Source organism: Protopterus annectens, chromosome 8.part0 (assembly GCF_019279795.1).
Source record: "Protopterus annectens isolate FY-2018-M chromosome 8.part0, PAN1.0, whole genome shotgun sequence".
Classification (NCBI taxonomy): Eukaryota; Metazoa; Chordata; order Ceratodontiformes; family Protopteridae; genus Protopterus; species Protopterus annectens.
Genome location: NC_056741.1, coordinates 363,139,588 through 363,165,430, shown reverse-complemented (window position 1 = coordinate 363,165,430; position 25,843 = coordinate 363,139,588). Strand labels below are relative to the sequence as shown.

Sequence of the window (25,843 nt, the reverse complement as noted above, 5' to 3'; positions counted from 1 at the left end):
TTCCCCAATCCACAGAACAAGGGTGAGCAGGTTCTGCATTCATTGGATGTACACAGACAACTTAGATTCTAAACAGGACGAAATCTCTAAGAAAATCTGAGCAACTATTGGTGGCATTTACTGCAGGGGCAGAGAGAAAGGCTATTTCAAAGCAAATTATTTCCAAATGGATAAGCCATTGTATTAATTTCTGCTATATGCACCATGGTAAACATATCCCCAAGGGGATCAGATCTCATTTCACCAGGGCTGCATCTACTTCTGTAGCCTTTCTCAGAGGGGTTCCTACCAGAGACATTCTAGAAGCTGCTACTTGGAGCTCAATTCATACGTTCACCAAGCATTACCATTCACCTCTCTTCTCTAAATCCAGAGCTGTCTTTGCCACTGCTGTCCTGCTGGGCCTTATAGTTGCTCCTAATGCTGTATAATTCCATCCTCCCAACCATAGCTTTGGGATTCTACCCAAATGTAATGACTGCAACATTGAAACACAAAGAACATAGTACAGATGTCTACACTTACCATAAATGTAGATGTTCGAGTGTATTCACTGTTGCAGTCCTGGTTACCCACCCTTCAGCCCCCTGTTTTTCTATTACTATACCTCTCCTTTCTTTTACTATGCTTAAAAGCCTTTTTGGTGTATTTGCTTTTGTTTGGAGGTATATTTTTTGTGTTTTAAATTTTCTATCTATATAGATATATATATATATATATATATATATATTTTTTTTTTGCTCCTCATTTGCGGGGCACCTGACATCTGGGGCAAGAAAAACTGATGTAATGGCGTCGGCTGCATGTTTTATACCCGTGGCGACCTGACGTCATGGAAGAAGGGACAGCAACTGACGCAGGACCCAAGACTTTGTTAATCAGGCCGACTGAGGGCAACCTGCCAGCAGATTACCCAAATGTAATAACTGCAACAGTGAATACACTCGAACATCTACATTTATGGTAAGTGTACACAACTGTACTTTCTGAACTATGATTTATTCCTGGTATCTCTATTTGCATGCTACAAATATTATTTGATGTACTTTTCTTTCCTATTCAATTTTTACTATGCATAATGTAGGCGGCCTAATGGTTAAGGTATTTGCCTTACAAACACAAGGTGCAGGGTCTGACTCTCACAAGGGATAATTGGCTAAGCTTAAAATGGCACGAAAGGGCAGTTAGCTTAGTACTAACCTATGAACCCTATGAACATATCTTTCATTTGCTACATGTCTTGCTTTTTTTTGACTGTATAACTAAATTTATGTAACCTGGAGCTTTTTTCCTCCAGTCTCTGCTGAAAAAGGGCAATCTGCCCAGCCAGACTAACCTAGTTAATAAATGTCAAATTAATAAAGAAATAAAATAAACAGCAAGATGGATGAGAGATATTTACACTTTGGACATTTAATGATACAGTGAAGATACAATGATGAGGTTTGGGAAAATCAGTGTGCCTAAAAAATAGTCTGGAAACAGTGCTCAGCTCGTCAAAGGATACCAGAGTTTATAATATGGACTGGATTTTTAATAAGAATGCACTATACAAGGTTCAGACCCATGGCAGAGAGGAATAAAGTCCTTACTCTGTCCCAGACTACCTGTGATTGTGCTGAAAAGATTGGACAGGGGGAGGATGAGTGCGCGTGGCTGAAGTCTGCTCATCCATTCGGGGGGCAGCCTAGGCTTACTGCACTAACTGTGTTAAGAGTTGGGTGGGCTGTGCATTGCAGATGGTATACTGCTTGATCAGGAGATTGAACAAGTATAATCTTGCGTAAACCTCCTGAAGAGAGAAACTGAGAAGCTCACAATGTTGCTTTGGGGTGATGGGGATAGCGCATACTCCCTGGCAGCAATATAAAGCTGCACTAGTGTCCTAGATCTCCTCACCAGCCACAGCTGTAGGTCAAGTTGAGCTTGGGAGAGGCAAATGTGGGTCCAGTAGACCCAATGAATAAGGAAAGCTGGTGGCAGCTCTGAGAAGTGAGAGCAAAAAGAAAGAAAAAAAATGAATCCAGTCTACAAGGCTTCATTTCTGAGATTTGTTCATAAGGGAGATAGAAGGACTTTGCCTGAAGTCATTTAATTCACATGGGTGAATATTTAGTCAGTGGAGTGGAGAGCTACTTAATTAGAAACTTGTTTTCTACCACTGAATGGTTAGTTTTCCATTTTAAATTCCAGTGGAAATGCAGAATTTTTTAATTAACCTAATTTGTCTTGGCAGCTGAAAATATTCTTTCTTAAAAGAAGTCTGCTTTTAATTCCTATTACTTTCTTGTCTCATTATTTTTTCAGCTTCCTAGCAGACCTGGAGGACAATCTGGAGGATGATATCTTACATTTCAGTGTTTGTGAGGTGATCCTGAAACACTGCCCTGATTTCCGGAAGGTGTATCTGCCCTATGTAACTAATCAATCCTACCAAGAGCAAACCTATAAACGTCTCAGGTAAGAAAAAAATGCATGAAGCTAGAAGGCTATAATACCTTAGCAGAAAAGCTGTCTGTTCTTAGGCAGAGGTGTTGCAGCTACAGTTACATGTCTGTAAATCGTAACTCTTCTTTCTTGTTTGTGGGAATTAAGAAACCTTGCTCTGTCACTAAAATAATGGTATACATGCCTGTCATGTCTTTGGGAATCAAACTGTTACTTGAACTAACATGTAATAGCCAGCCACTGTTGTGACTGTTGCAGGTGAAACATTATAGCAATAACCCATGCCTGGGTGTGGGTAATGCTGGATTTACCCACAGTTGGTGAGGTTTGGTCACGAGGGCAAAGCCTGAGTGGCCAAACAAAGACAACCGTAGGTAAATCCAGCATTAACCACACCCAGAAGTGGGTTATTGCTATTATACAATGACATTATTTAAGAAAAAAAAATAATTGCTTATCTTAAATAATGGCATTGTATAATGCCTCCTTGCTGCCCTTCCGCAGCTGTCTGGTATTCTGCGGCAGTTCTGATGTACTGCGCATGCATATGCTTGCGCAGTACATCAGAGCTGTGGGCAAAAGCAAAGGAGAAAGCAAGATATCCATTGCTTTTTACAAAGTGTCTCGCTATGTTAAAGGAGTTTAACATAGCGAGACAGCTTTAAAAAAGCAATGGAGAATCTCTGTTGCTTTTTTTAAAGCTGTCTCGCTATGTTATACCCATTTAACATAGCGAGACACCTTTAAAAAAAGCAATGGAGAAGGAAGATCTCCTTTACTTTTTTTAAAGCTGTCTCGCTATGTTAAACCCATTTAACATAGTGAGACAGTGTGTACAAACTCAACGGAGATCTTGCTTTCTCCGTTGCTGTAAAAAAAGAGTTATACTAATGGAAAAAGTCCGGGCGACTGGATCTTTTTCCATTACTATAACTCTGATTTACAACGTGCATGCTGAACAATCAGCGTGCACATTTTGGAATATTAATGGGGGGGGTCATTGTATAATAGCAGTGTATGTGCATTATGCTTCATGAGACAGCTCACTGAATCATGAGATTGGTAAAACTTCCACAGTGAGATGCAAGTTGTGAAAAATTTTCAAATTGTTCTGCTAGATAAACGAGAATCTTTGTTCTGTTTTCATAAAAAGATACTACACAACTCTTATATCCACTCTTATTACTCAGAAAAGTATAACCTGCTCAGACTATTTTTAAACACCTTTATTAAATTCTCACTTAAGACATAGACAAAAATACATTAACAGAATAGAAAATAAACCATATTAACATTTTTTTTATGTACATTCATTATACATCACATATGTTTTCCTTTGTAACTACCATCAGGCCAACTTTATATAAAATATCGCATTTTTCTTTTATTTGTAATTTACTCCTTCCCTTTTCTAAAGATCCTTCTTCCACTTCTTTTATCTCTTTTATAATATTCAAGTTTTAGGCTTAGACTTAAATTTTCTAGTAGCTGTTTTTTTTTAGCAGCCAACAGAATTAAACTCAGCAAGGCCTTACTATGTCTAGGCAATGCAGATCCTGTATCACAGGACAAAAAAATAATTTCCTTAGTTATTCCAATTTGCTCCCCCAATATTTCTGACAGAATAGTCTGCAGGGAATTTTAACGTCTGCAACTCATTACACTCCCCAAAAATATGTTTCCAACTACCTCTTTTTTTCCCCATCACCCCTCCAACATTTACAATCTGCATGAGGAAAAAAAATTCTTTGGAGTCTGCTTGGACTATAAAAATACCAATGCAAACACTTCCAATCAAAAGTCCTAAACCATGTAGAGTTTGTTGCATATCTGGGAGCCATACATACATCCTCCCATTGTTTCTTTGTGAATTGCTAATCCAATCTCTCTTCCCAATCTTTTCTAACCTCCTGGGATTGATTCCTGTAGTTATCATGCAATATTTTATATGCCTTACTATCTGTCCTTTTTTAACAGCAGCTTCTGTTCTACATTCTGTTAAAAACTGTAGCAGTGCTGGGCTTTCACTTAGGATTCCTCTATTCCTTTTCTTTGCCTGTACTCTAATAGCAGTGCTTGATAGGGAAGGCAATCTCTAGTCTGCCCTCAAAATGTATTCTTGGCCTCTTCCCATTCTATTAATCACTGCCAGTACCTTGGTAACTTTGCTAGTTTTCTCCAGTGAATTCCACCCCTGGTTGCCTATTCTCGGTAGCCCTAATTGCAGTCATCCCTACCAGCAGAATCTCCATTCACACTTCGTTCTTAGAATACTTTCTGCTGTTTTATTAATATAATATCCCGTATGGTTATTGCTATTCTCTTTAAGGATCTGCATCCAAAATTCCAGTCTCTCCTTATTTATTGAACTTCTCCTCTGTTTCATTACCTCCATAAAACCACAAGGATCCATATCTATCAATTTTGGCAGTACCTGTGCCATTCTTTTAGCCATTATAGACATAAACATTTTATAATCATGTTTTAGAATCAGAGAGGGCCTATATGAAGCTGGATTTGATGGGTCTTTACCATCTTTAGGTATTACAACCACCACAGCTTTCTTCCAGGATGCTGGTGTTTCTCCTCCTTTTAAAATACTGTTAAACAAAACCTTCCAGATCTTTACTACTTCCTTTCTTCCCTTCTACCTTCCAAACTTCTACAGAAATACCATCTGTTCCTGGATACTTTCCTGTAGATTGGTTATACATCACTATTTTTATCTGATCTGTTCTGTTAATAACTGAGCTTCATCTACCTCTTATCTTGATATGTTTAATTCTTCCATAAATATTTCCATTTGTACTTTTTCTTGATTTCCACACTTCTCTGCCTTATACAGATTTTCATAAAATATCCAAAATATTTCTAACAGCTCTACAGGATCTCTGGTTATTTTCCTTACTACAAGTTCCCTAAGACTGGCAACAACCCTTTCCACCTTTCTGTTGCTTGAGTTGTTGTGCTAAAAGCTTTTGCAGTGTGGAGTTATTGTCAAGAAACAAAGCTTAACAGTAATCTTTCTAAATTCATGCATTTTATCCAGGTAATCCCTAATTTTCTCTTCAGAACTCTGCAGTTGCACCTCTTCTTATTGTGAGATTCCCAGTATTCTGCATTACTTTATCCTTTGTCAGTCCCTCTAAATAATTCTTGTTAGTCTTAGCCATATATTTTTCTTTTATTTCTACCCTATTTTTAAACTCCACTGTCATTTTATCCAACTCCTTAGCTATATTTTTCTGAAGAAATGTCTGTCTTCCCTAATAATTCCTAAATAATTTCTACTAACCTTTCCTTAAATTCCTGTTTAGCAGATAGGTGTGTGTGTGGGGGGGGGGGGGCACCAGTGTCTCAGCCACAGATGAATCTTAACAGAAGAGCAAGAAAGGAAAGAGGACAATAACTCCACAAATAATCACAAACCTGAGACAGACAGGCCATGAGGCTCTGTCCTAGTACTCCTCAGCTTGTATGTCACAACATTTTGCAATGACAAGATGTAATATGCCTGTAGATTGAGATTGTGCTAAAAAAGTGTATCCTAGGCTACCATGGTTAGTCTGCACAGAGAGTAAGATCTGCCACCCTCCTCCCCGCATTTGTTTATGTACAGCATTACTGTAGTGTTGTCTGTAATCACTTTTAATAGTCCTGGGGACCACAGATAACTGAGAGTTGCGATAATTTTCACTGCCGACATCTCTTTTACTGAAGTGGTATATTGATCTGTCCTTTTTTCCATAGACCATGCAGTCTTACTCCCATAAACACTGATTCCCATAAAGTTTGAGGCATCTGTAGTTACAAACTGCACTGGAGCTGGAAGGGAGAACTAAGAAGGGCTGTATTACTCTGTTTGACAGCTCTAATAAGTTTTAAAAGTCTAATATGGATTATAAGAACGCTGTACCAGGAAGCATTGTGGGTCCAAGTTTTTATAAAGAAGAGTGTGAGACAATGGTTTCCCTTGAGTACGGTTTTCTTCAATAGTTATGTAAGTTTATTTTCAAAGTATAAAGGAGTAATGATTGAGTAAGAAAATAAGTTGCGATAGTGAATGTTATCTCAATAAAATACCATATATAGATGATGCTTCTATAACAGAGAAGGAGGGATAGGTTGTTAAAAAAAGATGACATGGTATGATGAGTATATGGAAAAGGATGAACTAAACATACATTTTATTTACTAATTAACATTTATTTACTGGGAAGGTCAGACTGGGCAGTAACCCGCTTACAGATGAAGCCTGGGCAGAAAAGCTCAAACATATTACATAAAAGCAAAACAGCATACCATAGCAAATACAAGCATTTTATATGGATTGTCATTTTTACAAGTACAATATAATGCAACAGACTTAACAAAGGTTGTAATTTTTACAGTTATAATACAATATAATACAAAGTAATCAAAAAGTATTAAAATTGTCTAGTGAGAGAATTAAGCTTTATTTGTATAAATTAGAAGAGGTGAAGAGAGAGAAAGATGGAAGCAAATGTGAGAGAAGTATGGAGAATACAAGAAATCAAAAGAGTGATTAGTTGAAAAAAGGATTATTAATATGCTGACAAAGTGTCAGAGATGAGACAGCACAAAGATTGTTCATAAATATGAATAGGTGTATATGAGAAGAGAAAGTACGTGTATAAAATTAGTACAAAAATATATTTGCAAATTAAAAATTCATATTTGAAAGATATCTACTTTGGTATCACAAGAAGTGGGTAAGATTTTCAGTAGTGGAATATGGGATGGTACTAAGGTAGAGGAGAGACAGAGAAGGCCAGAAAAATGCAAATGATTATAAATGGAAAAGATGGCTGCAAGTAAGTGGTGAGAGAGCTAAATCTGTGGTTAGAAGATGGAGTGAAAGAGAAAAATGGAGTGGTGGGGGGTTGGCATAATGATTTAAGTGTTTATCTTATACACAGAAGGTGCAAGGTTTGATTCTCACACAGGGTAATTGGCTAGACTTAAAATAGCCCACAAGGGTAGTTAGCCCAGTACTAATCTATGAACCTATGAAAATAGATTATAGGATAAGACTAGCCTGGTGAGGAACATGAGTAAAGCTAAGAATTAGTTATGAATGTTTTAAAGAGGTTTTGAACATGTGGAGGTTGGGTGATGACCTGCCAGTTATACAGAGTGAGTTCCAGGTTTTTGCTACCACATTAGAATATAGGGAGTGTGTACTACAGATTTGTTTGGTTTGTGTAATATAAGGAGTTGCTTGTCATTTGATCATAAGGGATGCTGTATGGTATAATTTTGGAAAACTGTACTAAGAGCTGGGCAGGCAGAAGGATTATTATTTTTCTCACTGTGATTAATTGGGTGTATTTAAGATGGTGAGGTAGTTCAAACCAATTTAGTTCTTTTAGTGTAGTACAATGGTGGCTTTGATTGGGTTTGTTTGCAGCAAAGTCTGCAATCTTGTCATAACCTTGCTCACGTTTTCTTTTTAGCGAGGTTTAAATGTTTGGAAGAATGGGTGCTCCATACAGAAGTGATAGTAGTAAAGTGCTAGCTAGGGTTACTTTACTATTTAGTGTGTTTTCTTAAATTAATTTAGAATATGTAGGTTGAATTTTAGGCCATCAACTATGATCATGCCAAGCAATTTAGAATGAGATGCTACTTCAATGTCACTGTTGTTTTGTGAGGTGATTTTGAAGTTACTGTTGTCAAGGCTAATTGACATGGAAAAACAGGAGAAGTTTAGGGGGGGGTTTGTTTGTTTTTTAGAGTGAATAAGTATTTTTTATGGAATGGAGAAGTAACTGACTCATTAGAACTAGCTTTCAATTGAGTTAAAAAAATTACTGTATTATTTGATAAAGATGGGCTGTGCTAACAGAGGAGCAAATGCGACAACAGCCATCTATGTATTCTACGAGACAGGTTTGTTGGGAAGAAGTGTAAAGATTTCTGGAAGAATATATTAGCTTTTAATATACTGTTGTCTGCCAGGCAAGGTGAAAGTAGTGTATGAGATGCCAAGGGAAGACATTTTGTGTAGAGGTTTGCTGTGCAATACTGTGTAGAATGTTTTAGGTGTAAGAATAAAGATGATACAAATTTATCATTGGTGCTAGCTTTGCTGATGTCTGGAATGATATGAAGGCAGTGGTAGTACTACATGCTGGGAGAAAGCTATGTTACATAGGTGCCAAGAATTGTTGCTGAATGAGTTGCTGCGGGTACTTTACATATATATATATATATATATATATATATATATATATATATATATATATTTTTTTTTTTTTTTTTTTTTTTTTTTTTTTTTGAGAGAGGGATAGGATGGCGATGGGTCTACAGCTGGATATTTCTTTTGAGGTCTCCCTTTATGTGGTGGGGTTATATGTGACTTTTTTCCAGAAGGAAGGATCATAGGATTCTTGTAATGACATATTTACAACAATTGATACTGGGTGTGCTATAACACTTGCTAATATCTTGAGAAATTCAGGGGGGAGGTTATATGGTCAACATGGTTTTAGATATATATATATATATATATATATATATATATATATATATATATATATATATATTCACTTTATAATCTTGAAATACTGAAATATCTAATTTCAGTATCTCGAGACTATAAAGCCGAAAAATCGAAACCCGAAAAACGTGAAATTCAAAACAGAGAACGTAAACACACCATGCATCACACAACACATACACTGGCCTCCCCACTTTGCAACAAACAAAACACACACAAACAGAACAATACAAATAAATAAACCTGCCCTACATATAAGCAGGGGGGGCAAGCCCCCCCTGCACCTCCAATGTGGGGGGGGGGACTGTGCCCCCCACACCCTCACTACTTATATATACTAACTCCGAGGTCACACCAAACAGAAAAAGACAGTAAACTCACCACTACACACTCTACAGTCCCCTCGCACACACACATCACAAATGTACAAACACCACCACTTTCAACACTTACACACTCATACTTTTACCTACCCTAACCCACACCTAAAACTTCTGAACACACCCACATACACTCAAATCCCTACACAAAACTCATAAAAAATATTCACTTGCCTTAATCTCCAACCATATCAACATACCAAATGTAAATCAGGCACACAGTACATACCATGTCACGTAGCGCAACACCAAAACTGCAAATTTGACATTTCTGGATTCACGGTTGTGGGTTTCACTATTTCGGAAGTTCGGCTTTATAGTCTCGAGATACTGAAATTTGATATTTCAATATTTCGAGATTATAAAGTCAATCCATATTTATATATATGTATATATATATATATATATATATATATATATATATATATATATATATAAATATAAAATATATAAAATAACAAAATCCACTTCCAGCAGCTCACAGCAGAGTCTCCAAATGTTCAAAATCCGCAGTCTTTCTTAAAAATGTTTGTCAGGTAAGTGCTTTCACAAACAGTAAGTTTGCTTCCTCAGACCTTAATGAAAAAACAACCATGAAACTCATACTTATAACCTCCCATAGATTTAAAACAAACTACCACTAGTCATTTCTAATTAGCAACAAGTAACCCACTCATTGCCAAGTTACATAGAGAAAATACAGACATTAAAAATACAGGCAATGAAAATACAGGCAATAAAACTGCATTAATAATAAAAATACTAGGACGTAGGATTCCATACTATTTCACCTTATTTCCTTAATCTTTTATTTTTCATCTTTGATGTGATAGGTGGTCATTGAGTCCCTTCCCCAGATGTGCACTAAATGTTATTATCCATTTTAATTTTTGTTCTTCGGTGATGTTATTAATGTTCCCTAACCTGATATTTTCATGTAAAATCTCCAAGACACTGAACTTAAAATGGTGCTGCCTGCCTAACTCCAAAATGTGTTTGGCTACAGCACTATATACATGACCCTCCTCAAGCAATACATGTGGTCCCGTAGTCTCTCCCTTAACCTTCTATTTGTTTTCCCCGATATAGAATGATGCACAAGTGCAACAACAGGCAAGGTAGACGAAATTCTTAGACTTACAGTTGGCATCTGTCTCTAGCACATAAGATCTACCAGAGTCAGGATGTATAAACTCTGTCCCTTCTTGGATATATTCACAAAAATTGCATTGACCACATTTAACTGTACCCATACCCTTAGGTATAGAAACTAACTGTGAGTCAATCTTCGGATCTTCAGATAACATAACCTAAGCCTCAAGTTCTTTGTGTTCTTATATACCATCCATGGTCTATTTCCCATAAGCTCTGCCACTTTAAGATCTAACTGAAGGATATGCCAATTCCTAACAAAAATATCATGTAATACTTTGCTATCCCTAGTGTAAGTAAGACACAGGGGAACACTTCTTTTACTATCAAATGTCCTAGTGTTACCAGATGCCCTATGGGCTGAAAAATAGGATTTAACTCTATTATTTCTCATACATTTTGTAGCTTGGCAGACTTGCCTGACCTGTTCCTTGTTATAACCCTAGTTGACAAAATATTTTTCTAGTTTAATAATTTCCTTCTCATACTGACTATCTCTATCTGCCAATCCCAGCACATTCCTCTTATGCTGTGCTTATGATACCATCAGAAGGCAGAAACATGCATGTCTACAGCTAGAGGGTTTGGCTTTATTGGCCTGAAATTGTCCATAAATAGACTTAAAAGTAACAGAAAAAGTCATGGACATACAGAATTGCCATTTAGCTGAAACACCCGATACCCTTAAAGGGTAATTTGCATATATCCCATGTTGCCTCTGATACAAGAGGTTTAAGGTATCACATAGTTGAAAGTCTAGCTTTGCTAGACTTTTCTTTTTGTATTTGTTAACCAATTGGTTTTTCTGTGTGACCTTTTTACTTATTGTTATAGTTTTAAAGTAAAGGAAAATTATTTTGTTTTTGTTGGCGGTATCATCTTAAGGGCAAGAAAGTCGGGATAAACATACATTTACAGAGGAAAATAAACACACATGAAGGCACTCAATCTGGTTAAAAATGGAAGAGGGGAACAACCCGTGCTTCCTCCTTTATTATAAAGCACATGGTCACGTGACCTCTCTTGACCTCTCCACACCAATGACGTCAGTGTAAGAGCCCACGTACGATCATTCACTCTCTTTTATTATTATCAGCCAACACCCCCACTTGCTCTTATGCTGTATATAGACACATTTAAGATCATATTTTTGGATAACTTTTCCTTCACATCTCAAATACGTAATACATGAACTTTTCAATCAACGATTTCGTAGCAGGTTTAGTAAAGTTATTTGTAACCATGTCCATTGTTGGACAATATTCAATGCTTATTTTGTCATCATTAAGTGCTGACCTCACAAAATGATACTTAATGTCAACATGTTTACATCTCTGTCAGCTTACTGGATTCTTAGATAAAGCAATTGCCCCTTGATTGTCTTCAAATATTGTTACTGGCACATACTTGCACTCTCCATCCATTCCACTCAACAACTGCACAAGATACAAACTCTCCTGTGTTGTTGCTGCCAATACAATGTACTCTGCCTCACATGTAGATAAAGCCACCGTTTGTTGTTTCTTTGATTTCCATGAAATAATAGGCCCGTCCCTATTAAGGCTAAAGCAATAACCTGTTGTACTACGTCTATCGTTTTGATCTGTTGCACAATCTGCATCACTGTATGCTACAATCTGAAGTTTCCCTTCACTTTTCTTGTAACACAGCTCTCTGTCCAGTTACCTTTTAAGTATCTTAACACGTTTGGTTAGTGTTAAATGAGATTCACTCGGTTGTGACAAATATTGTGAAAGTTTACTTACAATCCAGCTAAGATCAGGTCACGTGCTTGTCATAACATATATCAAACTACCCACAAGCTCACAATATTTTCTTAGATCTGTAGATTCACTGTCACATTCAAAGTTTGTTTTTTGTTCAGAAGGGGTACTTCTTACTTTACAATTAGACATACCAAATTTCTCAAGAATTTTTGTGATGTACCTCTTTTGGTTCATCTTTACTTCACCACTGTTCTGAGTAAAGTCAATGCCTAGAAAATGTCTTAGCTTTCCCAGAGCTTTCATTTTAAATTTTGCTTTGAGCATTTCTTTTACATTGTTTAGTGAGTCATTGTTACTAGCTGCTATAAAGGGATTGTCAACCCATATAATTAGGACTGTTTTCTCATTTTCAGCCTGTCTAGTGTATACACAGTGGTCTGCAGGGTTTTGTATAAAACTATTTTCACAAAGATAATCGTGCAACATTTTGTTCCATTTACGCCCTGATTGTTTCAAGCCGTACAATGACTTATTCAGTTTACAAACCAATTTTTTATCACTATTTGATTTCTTTTCAAAACCTTCAGGTTTCTCCATATACACCTCACAGCCGATAGGAGCATGTAAATAGGCCGTTTGTACATCCATCTGGTGCAATTCTAAATCATACTGAGCTGCCATCTGCATTAGACTTCGTAGAGATGTCATACTTGCAGTTGGTGCAAATGTTTCATTGTAGTCTATACCAGCAACTTGACTGTAGCCTTTAGCCACATATCTAGCTTTGTAAGTCTCAGTATTATCTGCATTGTCTTTTACAGTGAAAACCCACCTACCCCCACTGCATTTTTATCTTCTGGCAGTGTGGTGAGTGTGAATGTGTTGTTTTCCTTTAAAGACTCAAGTTCCTCCTTCATAGCTTTGACCCACTTCTCTGAGTTAGACAAAGTCATGACTTCTTTAAAGCTCTGTGGTGTGTTGCATATTAGTCTGTAACAATAGTCAACATTAACTGTCACATAATCATCATTTTCAACTTTACACCCATAGTCCTTCAAGTATGCAGGTGGTTTTCTCTCTCTTTTAGAGAAGTGTGTATCCTGCCTTTCCTCTTCTTGCCTTATTTTTGTGTCTCCATCATTTATTATAGATTCAGTGTGATTCACTTGTATTTCTTTTGTGATTTGACTGTCAGTTTTTGATTCTGATTTAACATGCACACTTCTTCTGGTATTAAGATCTTCATCCATCACTTCTGGGTCTGTCTGAATCTGGCATTCAGCTACATTCTTAGTAATGAACTTGACTAACCTGTGTTTAAGGACCCTTCCTCTGTCAGGATTATAGACCAGATATGATGGGCTGTTTTTATCATATCCGACAAAAATCCCCTTATCACATCTTGGGTCTAACTTCATTTTATCTTGTCTGTATGCATATCACACTAATCCAAATTCTCTCATCCTTGAAAGATCAGGTTTCTTTCCTGTTAGCATGAAGAATGGGGCCTGCCCCACACACCTGTTGTAACATCTGTTGTGAATAAAAGCAGCAGTCATTACTGTATATGTCCACAACTCTTTAGGTAAGTCACTCTCTATCAACATACACCTTGCCATTTCAAACAGGGTTCTCCAGTTTCTCTCTGCTGTCCCATTCTGATGGGGTGAGTAAGGTGCTGATGTTTCGTGTCTTACAACATTTTTACTCAATAGTGACTGAAAGTCGTTCGACATGAACTCATTGCCATTATCTGATCTGATGCACTTTACCTTCCCATAAGGGGCTGAATCTGCAATAAACTTTTCAGTCGCCTTGACTGTATCACTCGGCTTTCAGAAAGTAGACAAATATTACACCGGAGTAGTCATCAGTAAATGCTAAAGTGTACTTAAAGCCACCTTTTGCTACTGGCTCAATTAGGCCTGCCAAATCAGTATGGACTAGTTCAAACAGGCAGCATTTGCTCTTGCATCTGGTTCTCTGCTTCTGCTCTGGACAAATTTCCCTTGCATACAGGTTTCACAATCTAGGTTAGATCGCTCAACTTTACCTTTAATTTTCATTCCTTTTACCACTTTTTCTAATTTTGACACATCTTCGAGATTACAGTGACCAAGCATTTTATGCCATGCTTGAATGTCATAACAGCTCAGAGATGCATCGTAATGTATCTCACTATCGTTTTCTTCATCATATGTGTCTAAATAATAGAGTCTATCACACTCAATTATGTCAAACCTGGTGTCGTTTTTATATGTGTCTAAATAATAGAGTCTATCACACTCAATTATGTCAAACCTGGTGCCGTTTTTATAGATGAGTTGGTCCTTTCCTTGTTTAAAGTTGATCAAGGCCCCCTTGGACGTTGCTGCCTTAACAGAAAGAATGCTTTGTGGATACATCGGGATATACAGCGCCCGAGTCATCATCACCGTTACTTTGCGCCCCTCTGTGTTTAGCAGCCATATCTCTGCATTACCTGTCTTCTGTGCCACCCCACAGGTTCTAGTCCCATCAGCTAATTCCACAATGTGTTCCTCCAATTGGAAAGTTGCATCAAAGTATTTAAACTTTTTCATGTCGTTAATTATGTGTGACGTGGCGCCAGTGACCACCATTAATCCCTTCTGTTTTAATTAACAAATTTGATGCGCATTTATTCTGAAGACAAATGTGTGATCATCCGCATCAGTTGCTTGTTTCAAACTATCTTTCTTCTTTCGCCTACAGTTACCATCTCTGTGGCTAGAGTTTTTACACAAACTACACCACTGTCTCTGGCCTTTATATTCTCTCTGGCATTCTCGTGCCTTATATCCCTTTTGGCCACAGCTATAGCATATAATCTCTGCTTTTACTCTTTCCCCAAGGCCACTTGCTTTCATCACATTATCATTACTTACATTGGCATTAAATTTCTCAGTATGTTCACAGCTTCTCAACTTTGTTTTGAACTCACCAAAGCTCAACTTATCATCATCTTGCGTGATGTGGACCGGAAATGGTTTAAAAGTTCAGGCAACCCTTTCAGAATCATTGCAATTAGTAATCCATCACTGAGCTTCTCCCCAGCATTTCTAAGTGCTGTAATGGCCGTTTCAGCCCTAATAATGTAGTCTGTGACACTTTCACTGGCAGCCTTCTGGAGGCTTGTTAATTTGGTGTATAGGCTAATTACCCGTGGCTTCCCTTTCCCGGCATAATGGTCTGTAAGGATCTGATGCACTTTTCTACCATCGTCTGCAGTTTCTCTCATGGTGAGGGACAAACTTTTGTTGTCTAAAAACTGTATTAGTTCTGCATAGGCCTCCTCATTTTTCTCATCGTCGCCTTCCTCCTCATTCTCGTCATCCTCTGCGTCCTGCTGCACATTTTGCAAAATGGCATCTTTCAGCCCTAGCAAGCGCAGGTGTCCCAAAAACTTTGCCTCCTACATCTCGTAATTCTTTTCATCTCCGTCAAAACATAGTCTATGCCATCGGCTTCCTACTTCCCTCCTGGGCCCATAACCTGTTGGCGGTATCATCTTAAGGGCAAGAAAGTCAGGTTAAACATACATGTACAGAGGAAAATAAACACACGTGAAGGCAATCAATCTAGTTAAAAACGGAAGAGGGGAACAACCCTCAATTCCTCCTCTATTATAAAGCACATGGTCACGTGACCTCTCTTGACCTCTCCACACCAATGACGTCAGAGTAAAAGCACACGTATGATCATTCACTCTCTTTTATTATTATCAACCAACAGTTTTAACTAAAGTCTGAGCACTGTAGTGCTCTGCAGTAGCATGGGTAAGATGGGGTGAGAAGGGAAATAGCCCTGAGCATGAAGTGTTGAGGGAGCATGATCAGATGATCACGATCACTTTTTAATGTAATACCAGCTTTTAAAAGCCGGAATTGCATTTGTGGTCAAACCTAAATGCTGTAGCGCTCAGTCTGTGGTCTAAACTGTCACTTGCTACAGTTTCAAAGTAAAAAAAAAAAGTAAAACAATATAGCTGTAGCGCTACGTGCAAGCATAGTGAAAAACTGTAGAAACTGTTTGCTATATTTGTAGCAAGCATTTTGCTACAGTTTAAAAAGCATTTTTTAATGAAACATGAGCACCAAAGAGATCTGTGCAGGCAGGTATAAATTGAAACAAATGTTTGCTAGAGTTTAAAAGAATAATTTTTTTTTTGATAAACTATGTTAAAGGAGGGTTGAGGGAAGGGCATAGAAACAGGACCTGAATGACTGGGGCTCATGCATATGGCCACCTGACTGGTGTGCCAGTAGAAAGAATGTCCCTTTTATTTATTTATTTTGTTTCTTTTTGCTGGGGAGGAGGGTTTGTTGCTCAAATTGTAATAAGTTGATCATTTACAGCTTATTACAGTGAGGGGCTTTTTTTCTTTTTGCATTTCACTTGAAGAGCTGGGGGGTTGGGCAATGATTTATAGCACTGGCCCAGGGCACTAATTGAACCAGCTATGCTTTTGGTGCTCTGTGCAGGCAGAGTATGAACTATAGCAACTGTTTTCTACAGTTTAAAAAAAAAAGGAATCTTTAACTAAAACCTGAGGACCATAGTACTCTGTGCAGGCATTGTAATACTGTAGCAACTGGGAAGAGTGCGTAACAAAACACATAGGGACAGAATTTCATTCTCTTAAATGATACCACTCTTTATACTAACAGGGCACTTATATGAAAGATGTCTGGGTAACCAGCACAAAAGAAAGAGCATTTGGACCAACAACCAATAATGGTGTTCGGACTGGTGGCAAAGAAATTCTGAGGTATGTACATCCATATGACACCTTTATGCTCTACTCCTTGAGTGGGGAGCATATGCGTGATGCACGATGTCTGTAAAATCCTAAGACTCGGTTATACTGGCCAGATATTGGGCTACTTATGGCAAGGAGTCCATTTAGTAAAGAATACTACAACGGTGATATGGAAGGACATCTACCTTATTCTGTGGGGAGAAACAACTTATCCCACTATTTTCTTGCCATCTATCCCCAAAATACATTCCTTCAAATCCTTATTAACTATGGTCCAGAGCTTCAACACTGGTTGATAAAGTATGTCTGATCTTTATATAATAATAATAATAATAAAGGGAATAGAAACATTTTCACTGGTTGTATCTTACTATCCATATCCACAGTCAAGAGCTTCCAACTTTTCAATTTTTGTATTATCTTCTTAGTCTCTTCTCACATGTCCTTAGCTGCTATAACAGAATCATTTTTAATCCAAAAAACTAAGTGCTTCACCTTATCATTTCTGTATCAATATGGGTATTGCTGAACCAAGGTATGAGTAGAAACACAGTTTACTGCTATAGCCTTTATCTTCATGTGTTTTATATCCTGAAAAAAATAAACTTTCCCAAAATGTTCTGCAACACTGAAATATCTTTTTATGTATTTATACTCCTTTTGGTATGTACCTTTCTAAGCACCTGCAGCAACTAGAGAAACTACAAGGGTTCCTCACAAGGAAAATTCAAGGTCTTCAGCATCTGTCCTATGGGGATCATCTGAAATCACTATCACTTTGTTCTATTTCATACAGACTACTCAGAGGGGATTTCTAGCTTGCATACAAAGCAATCTCTGACAGTGCATTATTGGAAATGCTGCATATCAATAAGTCAAATGGTACACAGGTTACTCGCTCTAAAGACCTTAACCTGGAATGTGACATTAATAAAACCTGCTGAAGGGACAGATTTGTCTCCCAGAGGTTACCACACCTTTAGAACAAACTCCCGCTTCATGTCAAACAGAGAACCTCACTGGCCCTCTTCAAATGCAATCAGGATGATTCGATGGGTGACCATAAATTCACCCCGGGGGTTCTGTGTCCCTCTTGGACAGAGGTAATAGGTGCTGATCGTGAAATAAGGGTAAGAACTTGGCTAGGCTTGTAAGGGCCTTTGGGGCATTGGCCTAGTAACTTCCTATGATCAAGTAAAAAATAATATCATTTGCAAATAGGGCTAATTCCTCTTGAGTACCATACCTGTTACACCCTTGAAATTGTGAGTCCCTTATTTTATTTTCCAATGGCGTTAAGTTTAAGCCAAATAATAAAGGGGAAAGAGAACACCCTGCCTGGTTCTGCTGTTCAAATATAGCTTAACATAGAGGAATACTCATACCTTGATTCTTGACTTCTGTCCTTCATATATCCTCCTAATTAACTCCAATATTCTGTCAGGAAATGGAACTGATGCCATTACCCTACTCATAAAATCCCACCTATCTCTACCGGATGCCTTCAGTGTATTAAGACTCCCCAACAATAGCAAGGCTTTCTTGCACTCAGCCTCCCTCTGGATCATCATTGTTCTGTTAATGTTGTCAAATGTTTGTCTTCCCTGCAAAAAGCCTCACTGATACATATTTGTCAGGTCTGTCAACACCTTAGACGCTCTCTTAGCTTGTAAAGACAAACACTTTATAACCATGATTCAAAATTGAAACTGGTCTATATGAAGTTGGGTTTATGTACACCTCTGATGTATGATTGTGAGCAAAGTGAAGAAAAAAGGACAATCATTTATTTCAACCTCTCACTCTTGAACATGTATACATGCTTCCAGCACTGGCTACTTGTAGCATATTTTGCCTTTCTAACTGGCTTTTCTAACACTTATAGGATTCTGTCAAGTCTACCATGGGTGTTGTGAGGAGTTGTACCCCCACTAATATTACCATTCTCTGGAGTCGCATCATTTGCTGAGTCAGGGAGCCAAGTTAGTTAAGTCCACAGACTGTCCCCATGCCTGCTACAAGTAACCATTGCCCATTTTCTCTCTCCCCTAAACTCACCATGTCAATGCCTCTCTTGCATAACTCTTGTAATTGCTATTTGCTTTTAAGCACAGCCTCCCCCTCCCATACATACACATACTTATGGTAATCATCTGTCATGTGTGACTACCAAAAGCAGTGAAATAAGGGCCACAATAATCTCCTTCACTTGCAGTTGTGATCATCTTAACTGCCGTTTGCTTTCATGCACAAAATGGTCGCTCCAACAGAGAAACACTTCTGGTTATCATTCTAATCACCAAAAGTGGTAAAAAAAGTAACCACAGCAATATATAGATCAAGTTGCAGTTGCAGGATTAATTGCTTTGCTTTGCCCTTAACCATAGCTGGCTTTAGGCACCAGTGAACCCTGCGGTTGCTGGGGGCCCCCAACCACAGCAAGTTATCTTACCTTGATATTTTGTAACATGTCTGTCAAACCAACAAAAGCTAGAACATCAATCATGTATACTTAATAAACTAGGTGAGTAATAATGCTTACTTATGTCTCCTTTAAACTTCAAAAATATCTTTGCTTATATTATTTATTTATTTATTTTACATTTGTTGACCGGGATATTCTAACTGGATTTATGTCCATTTTCAGTAGAGTCCTGGGGAGATAAGCTCCAAGAGATTACTAGACTACTAACATACAGGTACTAGTTGTTACACAGTTAAATACTGCAAATTTTAAACAGTTCAGGAATCTTCACAGTTTATACAAAAAACATGTTACAAGCAATTAGATAATATATTTTAGACTTTATGTACAAGACTTCATTAGTAACTAGAAAGTAATTGTTAAACAAATACATACTTCAAGTTTCAACAATCCTCACAGTTTAAACAATACTTGTTGCCTGCCTTAGGTAGGATGCTTTAGAATTATTTGCAGAAGAATTTAACTAGGTATTTTAAATTATCTCTATTAGGATAAGATATGTTTTTGCCAAGGATGGGCCTTGCTCTAAAAAGACATGGGGAGTTCAAAATGGTTGCTGTTCTGTGAACACTGCTATCATCTAGCTCTCTGATATACCCTGGATTAAAACAAACCCAGATGGCAACGCAGAATTAATAATACAGAAATAACTGTAGATATTTACTGCTAATATCATCCTGCAAACAAAAGAGGAAGACAAAGTGACAGATTCAGCTCAAAAACAGCAGGATTAACTAAGATTTCTGAATAACAGCTTAAGCCATGTGCTACTAAGGCCCTGCATCTGACTACAAGATTGGTAAAACACTATACAGCAAGATGTCAAAAGAGGAAAATAATATGGAAACAACAACAACTAAGACCAAATTCTTAGTACTAGCCTCACCTGAGAAAGACACACCTTCAAAAAGACAAAAGACAACTAAACAAACTGACAACTCTAAAACTGCAAATAAATCCAAGACAAACCTGCCAGCTAATCTGGAAGACATAACGACTGCCTTATTACCTATCCAGCAAGCAATAAAGGACTTATCATTACAATTTCAAACCTTTGGTGACTCATTCAGCCAAATAATATCCAGAATGGAAAAATCTGAGTCCAAAATAATAGAAAATGAAATAAAAATAGACTCTATTTCTCAAAGAACTGATGCCCATGAAAAAGAAATACAAAACTTACAAGCAAAAATAACAGACCTAGAGGCAAGATCTTGAAGGAACAATATCATCATCAGAGGAATACCTGAAACTGTACCTCATAACAATTTAATACCAACAATCAAACAAATAATAAATCCTCTGCTAGAGGAACCTGAAGAAATGCAGCAAAATAGAAAGAGCCCACAGAGCCCTGAGGGAAATGCAAACACCACTGAAACCAAGACGTGTCTATATTAAAATATTAAACTATCAAGATGTAAATAAAATCATACTGGCAGCAAAGAAAAAAGGCACACTCAGCTGGAATAATAATAAAATCTCCTTTGCTCAAGACCTCCCAATACAAATAAGACAAGCAAGACAACTACTATCTCCATACTACATATTCCTAATAGAAAAAAAATCAAATTCCAGATAAAATATCCAAATCAGTTAATCTTCTACATCAAAGAAGTTAAATACATGGTTGCTAACCTCAAAGAGGCAAAAGAAACATTCCTGGCCATTTTCAAGCAATTTCCACCTTCAGAAACGAAATAAATCCACAAAAAATGATAAACAACCCTTGGGTGAAGAAATGACCCCCATTCACAAGCACTCTAGCTGGGATCCAACTCTGAAAGCTTCCCCTTGCTATCTAGGCCCTTAAATCCACGAAGTGAGCCATGAGGAACACAAGAAAAGGAAGTATTGCCTGGGTAGGAACCAAAAATCAACTGCCATTTCCGATGTGCAAATATAGGAAGAAACCTCCTCCTGGGTCTGCAAAATCAGTCCCCCTACAATTTTAAGGGCTCCATTAAGAAGAACAGTCAGACAAAATGGATCTCACCAAGCTCCAAAAGATTTTACTGCCTTAAAAACGGAAATTGATCTGCATCAGCTAAAAGAAGAAAGCTGCACCATATATGTCAACCAACATGAAAACAAAACCTTGAAGAAATAAGGTACTGTTGAACTGAACCATTCATTAAAACAGTACACCCAGTACTGTGAAGGAGAATGAAAACCCAGCCTTAAATAATAGGCAAGAAATAAACTGTCGGAAACAGGCTAGCTCATAGATAAATATTGGGGGAAAAAAAATGTTAAATGTCTTACGTAAATACTAGACATGTGTTAAAAGATCCTGGAGAGAAGTAATCTCAGGAAAATAGTAAAATAACCTAACAATCTTGCTTGGAATAATGTAAATATAGCCTTAATATACTAACTATAGCAGAAGGACTGTTTGGCTAAGCTGTTTTTTTTTTTCTCCTCTATGTATATACTTCCTACCGCTAATAAATAGATGTCAAGTATATATTTTATAACCCGCACAGACTGATGTGGAAAAACATTACAGGCACCAAAGAGGGCCGAAATCTGAATAAATAAAGGGGAGGAAAAGAAGTCAAATGAAAGAAAAATGTAAAAATGACAAGACTGATTGTTTAACAATATTACTATGGTACATATATTGCTGTAATTTACTGAGAAATGTATATTAATATGCTGTTTTAAAAAAATACTATTTGAAAGAATTAGTCACAAGACAAAAACAATACCATAATTGTATAAATAGTATGTTGGAAGAGGCTAGAGACATTAAGTAGCAGTGTTTGTTAAGGGAACTGTTATGTTCAGCTTTGTCTGCATTGTATATAGTAACACATGGGGGATACTGTGGGTTAAATCTGTATCTAAAAAGAAAACACATTTCAAGATTAGACGTAAAGGTAAACCATATAACGAACCTTCATCCTCCCCCCCTGATTATTCCTGGTCCAGGGATATAGTGGTTAGGCACAGAGTAGGGACTGGGATAAATAGATGCTTTCCTAAACCATCACACAGTAACACATACAAAGATAAAACAAAACTAATATACATGACATATCTAAGGAATACACCTAATGAATAAATGTGGAAATAGAATCATGGAACATTAAAGGGCTCCAAAACAAGAAGAAAAGAAAACTATTCTTACACCTTACATTAAAAACCACAGCCAACCTCATACTAATACAAGAAACACACTTGACTGCAGAGCAATGGGCAGAAATTAGCAGAAAGAAATGGATAAGTCAAATCATAGCTTCAGAGGGAAAAACAAACAGTGCTGGGGCAGCCATAATAATTAAAAAACAATTTAAGGAAAACATACTTAAAACCAAAGCTGACAAGGAGGGAAGATGGTGTTACGTAACATTTAGTAGTCCTATAATACCAAAACCTATAATGGTACTTAATGTTTACACACCCTGCAATAACCAACAACACTTTTTTATGACATTATACCCAACCTTAAACCAATTTAAAGATCACTTCCTAGTGATTGGAGGCGACTGGAACACATATCAAAACCCAGAAAAGGATAAATCTAATCTGACCAAATCACATAATAAACAAGCCACATTAGCCCTTAATGAACTGAAACAAGATTTCAAACTATATGAGCCTTTTAAATATGGGAACAGTAAAGATAAAACAGGGAAATTCACATTCTGTTTGCAATGCCACAAAATGTGGTCAAGGATAGACTTCTTCTTAATCTCTGACATACTCATTAACATGGACCCAACAATAACTATACATACCAGGTTCTTTTCAGATCACTCCAAAATCACACTGAACATTAACTGGGACAAAAAGATATATTTAGAGAATAGGGGTCATAATTGGTCATTAAACCCTAATTTACTTTCCAAAACGGATGTAATAAAAGAAACAGAAGCAATACTAAAAATAGCTCTTGCAAATATCATTAACTCCCAAGTACCAGCTGACATAGAATGGGTTGCACAAATTAGAGGATTGTTTATCAAAAAAGCAGCATACTATAAAAAACTACAACTGAAAGAGGAGCATACACTGAAAGGGAAAATAGAGCATCTTGAAAAAGAACTAATAAATAACCCCAAGAACCAAACAGAAGCAGAACTTTTAAAACTGCAAAGGGATCTGTATATGTTAGAAACCAGGAACCTATCTTTTTATGAAGCCAGAATGTTAGCCACTTATGCAGAAGAAGCTTAAATGCCATCTAGAGCTCTGGCCAGAATTATCTCCCAATACAAAAATGCCTCCAATATATCAGAAATAAACTACAGAGACAAAAACTACACAAAAAATGAAGACGTTATTAAAACATTTGAACAAATATACTCTGAAATATATGGAGCACAAATACTACAAACATCAAAGGAAGATATAACTCTTTTTCTTCAAAAACTGAAATTCCCTAAACTAAATTTAGACCAACAAAAAAACTAACTGAACCGGTATCCATCAGTGAAATTATTATAACAATCAAACACTTAAAAGCGCATAAGGCTCCAGGTCTGGATGGACTGACATCAGAATTCTACAAAGCATTTCCCACCTTGATAGCCAAACTACTATACTATACACTGAATGACATAATAAACTATAAAATAAATGATATACACTTTAATGCCTCTAAAACCATCTTTATATTAAAAGAACACACAGACCCCAAAAACCCCGACAGCTGCAGACCCATCTCCCTCTTAAATATAGATACTAAAATATTTACCTCTATACTTGCAAACAGAGTGAAAAATCTGATAGAGAAAATCATCTCCCCAGAACAATCCGGTTTTACGCCACATTAACAGACTAGTGACAATACATTAACATTAGCTGCACTAATATCTTACGCTAACCGATACAATATCAACATCTACACAATAGTAGAGGATTCCCACAAGGCATTTGATAGGGTTAACCTAGAATTCTTACTCCAAACACTACCCTACTTTAATATACCCAATAACTTCATTCAGATCATCCAAACTCTCTATAGCAACCTGTACACATCTCTATATATAAATAAAACTTGGTCAAATAGGATTCTAATAAAAAATGGAACAAGACAAGGATGTCCACTATCGCCCTTCCTGTTTAACCTATACCTAAAACCACTCTTTCTACACATTAAACAAAATACATACCACAATTCTCCATCAACACACAACTTCAAAATATACCTCACTGCATTTGCGGATGATCTGAACATATGCTGCACTACACCAAATTCAGATGTAAACAAAATAATAGCTGCAATCGAACATTTCTCGACTATGTCTAACTACAAGCTAAACCTCAATAAAACTAATATTTTCCCCCTAAAAACACCCAAACTCATCTCACTAATACCATTGTTAAACACAATAAAAATAAAAGAAGAAACTAAATACCTGGTAATCACCTTTTTCCAGAATAACAAAGACTTCTACCAACACAATGTAAACCTTAAATGGCAAAACATAATGCAAGACTGTAAAAGATGGAACAACCTAAAACAACCATTCTTGGCCAAAGTATCAATAATCAAAATGAACATCTTACCTAGACTAATGTATATATTCATGACATCACAGACAATAATACATAATAAATTCTTCAAACAAATTCATACCTTCCTAGCAAAATTTATATGGGAACCCAAAAAAAACAAAATCTCTTATCCAAAATTAACACTCCCCAAAAATAAAGGAGGACTAAATTTACCAGATTTTAAAATGTACTACTTGATCATTAACACTAACAGAATATTAAGAATAGCTGAACATAACCCGTCAATGGAAAATTGGTCTCCTCTTTGGGTGACAATATGTTATAGATATATTAAAGTTCTAGGTTTCAATCCCAAAGCACTTCCATTCCTAAATCAGAAAGAAATACACAATTATAACATTATAGAGTCCTTAAAACATTCTATCAACTTAGCACAAAAACTCTTTCAATTCTTGAACCTTGGATAAGCCATGACAATACTGCAACCCCTTCATAAAAAACAAAATTTAAAAATAAACAATAAGATGCTGGACTTAGCCCCTTTTCCCAGAATGAAAGATAAAACAATCCAAGATATTTATCCTTACCTTAACTGCTCAATACAAGAAATGAGGACCAACTTAAACCTCCCTAAATCACACATAATTCTAAAACAAATCAAAGAACTGTGTTCCAGTTACCTCCAAAATACTACTATGACCATTAGTAACATAGAAACTTGTAGCAGGTTTTGGAAAACTATTATCACAACAAAGAAAACTATTACTAATTCATATAAAATGATAAATGAAATCAAATACCAGAAAGACCTCCTCTTCTCTAACAACTAGAGAAAAATTAAACCATCCATAGATGATCAGCAAATAAGCCAGACAATCAATC

General features: G+C 36.8%; 1 protein-coding gene across 2 annotated transcripts in view; it reads left to right on the top strand.

Annotated features, from left to right (window-relative positions):
* LOC122808811 overlaps window positions 1–25,843 on the top strand; it is a 2,021,113-nt gene that overhangs the window by 1,465,218 nt on the left and 530,052 nt on the right. For both annotated transcript variants that reach the window (XM_044079872.1, XM_044079871.1), the window contains one exon: window positions 2,308–2,460. In XM_044079872.1, the coding sequence (XP_043935807.1) occupies window positions 2,308–2,460 (153 nt within the window). The remainder of the gene's footprint in view (window positions 1–2,307; window positions 2,461–25,843) is intronic.